Consider the following 5679-nt stretch of genomic DNA (forward strand, 5'->3'; position numbering starts at 1 on the left):
GAATTATGCGTACAAACACAGAACAAAGCGGTGGACTGTTTTTCATAGATGCGCCCTGACAAGACTTTTCTTCTATCGCTCATTTTGCATTGCATCATCTGGAATTACCATTGAATTTACAAACACTGAAGATCCAATATGTAACGTCAACAAAAATTCTGAATTGGGTAATGTTCTCAAAACGTGTCAATTTTTAGTATAGGGACAAATGCACAATGTCTCTCAAGAAGGTATTGAAAGCGATTGATCGTACACTGCGAGATATAAGATGGAACGTACGGATTTTAGGTGGAGAACTCATTTTATTGTCTGGTTATCTTCGACAAACTCTGCCGATTATACCACGTTCAACTCCTGCTAACTTAATGCATGTCTCAAATTGATTCATCGTCTATTCATCGTCATTTACAAAAATTTGATACATCGGCTGAAATATTTACAAATCAATGAATAGATATTGGAAATGGGCGAATGAAAATTGATGAATCTAGGGAATCTATCTGTAAGATCATGGAAAGCTTATACGAATTGGTGCAAAACATTGCCCAGAATAATAAACGCGTGCTATATTCGCGGCCAAACGTTGATGACTACATACAAATCCATCAGGACGAAGTTGTCAACTATCCAACTAATTTCTCGATTTGCCAGGCTTGCCACTGCACGTTCTTACATTGAAAATTGGCGTACTCATCATTATCCTTCTAAATTTAAATCCACCTCGACTTTGCAATGGAACCAGGATCTTAGTCAAGAAACTGATGAACAATGTTACCGAAACAACAATATTGACTGGACAATTCAAAGGTGAAGACGTACTGTTGCCACTTATCCCAATGATAAGCCCTTTCCAATGGTATGCTTTATACGATTGTAAGTTAAAAACTGCAACTTTTCATTAAAACGCATAAAAATAAATTTCCTCCGCGCACAAGCAGATATCAGCACACACTTAAGGGTAGGGGTGAGTTCGCACCTGCACGCACAACCAGACTTGAGCGCACACTTGAGGGTAGGGGTGAGTTCCCAGGCGAACGAGATAGATAGGAGATAGCAAAGGGTTACGTCTTTCTGCAAACCAATTGAAATATATAACAAATTTGTTGTACTTGGTATTGTAGTAGTCTTTATTATAATTTTTTAGTATTCTTTATTTTAATTCTTTTGCTTTTTAGCTTTTCACATGCGTTCTCCTCTTAGTCCATCTCCAAAGCTGGTATACCAAGGATGGTATCTTATCGATAACTTCTTCAATCATAATCATATGGTAACTCTTAATAAGTACTACCCACCCGTTACATCTGGTAACTCTTAATACTACCAGCCTGCTACAACTCGGCCATCCTGATTTTGAGATAGCCCTCTATCTCCTGTTAACATTATCTCGTACATCAATAGATGAATTTGTTTTTCTTAACCAATGTCTAATATTTTGCGCACTCCACACGCCTTGGTAAGGATTTCGAGCTAACTGAAAGCCATCAATGTCTTTGATCATATACCTAACGTTTTTTAATATCTTATCAATAACATAAGGACCTTTACTTTTTGGTAACAGTTTTCTTGCTACTCCTGCCGAGCTATCAAAATTTTTTACCATAATATAGTCTCCTGTCTTGAATTTATTTGGATCTTTTCTTTTGCTATTATAATATTCCTCATTTTTTGACTGTGCTAATACCTGATTTTGTTCTGCTTCCTTTCTAATCTTTTCCAAATCTCTTTCACAATTTACATCTACACAATTTTCCTCTTCTAGCTTTTGTTTTAGGTCATCACTTATTTCCCCTTTTTGTTGTAACCCAAACAACATTGTACTTGGATATTGTTTTGTACTTCGGTGTATTGTATTATTCAATGTGTATTCAATTTGTTCGATAACCTTATCCCAATGCTGTCCCTCTTTCGCCTCAGTAAGTTTGCTTAACATAGGACCCTAAACTTCTGTTAACCCGCTCCACCTGTCCATTAGCTTGAGGCGATCCGTGGCCACTTTAATGTGCTTTATATTTGCGTCACTTAAAAACTTTTCAAATTCCCCCGAAGTAAAACCACTACCTCTATCTGACACTATGCAACTCAGTTTGCTATATGATCGAAAATAGTCTTTTAATGCACTAACAACTTCTTTACTATTTGTTGTTTTTGTCGCATATAATCGTAAAAATTTCGTACACCCATCTACCACTGCTAATATGTATTTCTTTGATCTACTCTTATCCACTGGTCCATAATGGTCAATATGAATAATATCAAATGGTTTATTACCTTTGGGTATGCTATGTAATACCCCACATTCCTTGCCTGCATTGGATGAAAACGCAATACACTTTAAACAATTTTCTATATGTCCTAATGATTTGACTTTCATGTTCGGAAACCAATATGTCTTCATCATTGCACTAATCATTTTATCCCTACCAATATGTCCTAATTCATCATGATACTTATACATAACATGATCCTCCATAGCTGCTGGTACATAAAATAATATCCTGCCATCATTCGTTTTCCTATATACTACCCCATTTCTCATTTCAAACAATTTCAGCTCACCTTTTTCTAACAATTTTCTAATATTTTGTATTTTCATATCCTTCGTCTGACAAATTACTAAATTTGTTTCTAAACTATTTGCTTCTGTTATCATAATTGTATTATAACATCTCGACAAAGCATCGACGTGCTGCATCCTGCTTCCAACTCTATGAACTATTTCATAATCAAATTCTTGTAACTCTAACGCCCACCTTGCTATCCTTGGATTTAAATCAATTTTATTTAAAGTCAAAGCTAATGAGTTACAATCAGTAATAATTTTAAAACGCTTTCCCTGTAAATATATTCTGAATCTTCTTAAAGCATAGATTATCGCTAAAGTTTCTAACTCAAAGCTATGGTACTTTGCTTCTGTTTCTGATGTGCGCTTCGAAAAATAAAAAATAGGATGAAATTTTTCATCTGCCTTTTTCTGAAAAAGTACCGCTCCAAACCCCAAGGCACTGGCATCACAATGCAATTCAATGTCATCTCTATGATCATTAATTGACAAAACAGGCGCTTGTAACAATTTTTCTTTTAAACATAAAAAACAATTAAGCTCCTTTTCACCAAAATTAAATTTTCTATCCTTTCTAAGTGCTTCTTTGCATTTATATAAGTGCTTTCTAACATTTTTATAAATTTTGCTCTTAATGCATAATCCACTTGTGTCCCAATCTTATATTCTCTTTCAGAATCCACTATACGAGGTGTGTTCAAAAAGTAAGGTGACTCTTCAAATTTCGCGAATTTCAAATTTTTCGATTATCGATTTTTTTGTTTTGTTATATTGGTACACTCTTCCCTAACATCTGTACCAAGTTTCAATGGAACATCCTCTTTTGTTTGGTTGTGAGAGGCGTAAAGTTACAAGTTGTTTTGCGAGCTCGGCGATTTTTTGCTATCGAAAATATGGATCAAAGGATTTGGATTTTTTGGCCAAAAAACAACACCACAATAATGCCTCAGCCACCATATTCACCGGATTTGGCCCCATGTGACTTTTCTTGTTCCCAAAACTGAAGATAATCGAAAAATTTGAAAAATTTGAAATTTGAAAAGTCACCTTACTTTTTGAACACACCTCGTATAACTTCTAAAAGGTTTCGATAATCGAAAAATTTGAAATTCGCGAAATTTGAAGAGTCACCTTACTTTTTGAACACACCTCGTATTAATTTGCATCATGCTACCTTGAAAATTTTCTTCTAACACTCCTCTAACTAATTCTTTTGACTTCTCATCTAACAATTTACTAGCTAACAATCTATTATCTAACAATCTATTATCTAACAATCTATTATCTAACAATCTATTATCTAACAATCTATTATCTAACAATTTCCTGTCTAACAAACAATTTTCTGCTAACGATTTATCAACCAATTTGTTTTCTACATTTTCACAATCCATATTCATTTCACTATTTTCTAACAATTGATCTGCTGCTTCCACTAACTCCACTTCATTTATTCCTTCCTGCTCCAAGTTTGGCCTTATGTTGTCTTTACCATCTAATAGACTTTCAGTACACTCATTACCATTCACATCAAGTTCACTTAAAGATAATTTTATACCATAAAGTTCCATATTCCATCTCATAGACTCGTTAGGCACCACTTTTAAATCAAAATTAATTTTATTACTGTTCTTGAAAATGTGACAAAATATTTTTCCGAATACATTTAATTGGCTTTCATTTAATCCAAAATATAAAACTTCATGTGTGTGTAATTTAATATTTGTTGGAATACATTTTTGTTTAATAAACGAAACAGGGCTGCCCGAGTCTATGAGGCATTCTGAACTTATAGATTCGTTATTACTATTACTAAAATAAATTATTAATGACCTTACAAAATTGTTTACGCCGCTGTCCTCCGTCTTCACCTTCCTCTTCGGGCACTGCGCCATTAAATGCCCTTCGTCACCACATCCGTAGCAAGATCCCGGCTTCCTCTTTGGCTTACTGCAATCTCGTGCCCAATGTCCCTTAGAGTTGCAATTGAAGCAACGAGAATTTTCTTTTATATCTCTGCCCTTCGCTGCTTCCGACTTCATCAGCAAACCACTCTGCCTAGGTAGGGCAACATCTGCAAATGCTCGCCGCATCTTCGCCGGATTATCAAAGCACTGTAGTTTTGCCTGGATGCGTAGATTTTCATGTGGTATTCCCTCGATGATGCCATCTAATAACTCATCGTCGTCCATATCCAAATCTCGAGCCAACATGCACTTGTCCTCAAAGTATACGCTGAAATTTTCGTCCGATATCCACATTCGTCCAGCAAATTTCCGACGTAGCTCAATTTTCGGAAGTTTTCCACCAAACGCCTCCTTCAGTTGATCCAAAACTTGGTTTATAGGCTTCACCACACGTACCGGATCTGCATGCAGCCACTGCAACGCTTTTCCTTTAAGCTTTGCAATACATAATAATTGTCGCTGCATGTCGTTCAACTTGTGCATTTGTCTAATATTGTCAAACTGAGCAATCCAATTTCGCACTGGTGTATTTCCATCGTACTCCATTAAAATCTCTTTGGCCAATGAAAACGCCATGGATGCCCAGTCACCAAAATTTTTTTTAGCTGCCACATTTCGCTGAATTTCACAACTTGCATTTCCTTGAGCATCATCTTCTACGTCTTGGCATGATGTATCGTCGTCTCCCTCTAACTCTTGGTTTCGTCCATGCATGCGTAATTGTTCCAGAACATTCTTAGCGGCCTCGATTTCTTTGTACAAATTTGCCAACGCTTCTGTTCCTTTAAACATTTCAGCTTGTTGCGATTGAATTACGCGTCTTGTCTCCGCCACCAGATGATCATCCTCCAAATTGTCCACTCTTGGTGCATTTCCACGTTCTGCTGCTGGTACAGCATTAAGACGCACCAGCAACTCAGCTTTTGTGCCTTTTGTGGACAAACCCAATTCGCCAAGCCATTTTTTTAATACCGCCATTGCATAATTATCACCAACTATATCCATTTTTTCTGTTCTTGATCCCACTTCTGAATTTGTAGTAGTCTTTATTATAATTTTGTAGTATTCTTTATTTTAATTCTTTGCTTTTTAGCTTTTTCACATGCGTTCTCCTCTTAGTCCATCTCCAAAGCTGGTATACCAAGGATGGTA

At 36.1% G+C, this 5679-nt stretch overlaps 1 protein-coding gene across 1 annotated transcript; it reads right to left on the reverse strand.

Annotated features, from left to right (window-relative positions):
• Positions 1-4267: 4267 nt before the first annotated feature.
• Positions 4268-5002, reverse strand: LOC121529847. Its single transcript, XM_041817840.1, has 2 exons — positions 4399-5002; positions 4268-4343 (listed from the first exon to the last, which is right to left on the reverse strand). Exons 1-2 carry the CDS (start codon positions 4990-4992, stop codon positions 4332-4334), a joined length of 606 nt encoding a protein of 201 aa, XP_041673774.1. The 5' UTR covers positions 4993-5002; the 3' UTR covers positions 4268-4331.
• Positions 5003-5679: the final 677 nt, after the last annotated feature.

Source organism: Drosophila eugracilis, unplaced genomic scaffold (assembly GCF_018153835.1).
Source record: "Drosophila eugracilis isolate 14026-0451.02 unplaced genomic scaffold, ASM1815383v1 contig_1954, whole genome shotgun sequence".
NCBI classification, from domain to species: Eukaryota; Metazoa; Arthropoda; class Insecta; order Diptera; family Drosophilidae; genus Drosophila; species Drosophila eugracilis.

Excerpts from the sequence above, each read along its gene's own strand:
- LOC121529847 (XM_041817840.1), bottom strand. The coding sequence starts at position 4,992 with ATGCAGCGACAATTATTATGTATTGCAAAGCTTAAAGGAAAAGCGTTG.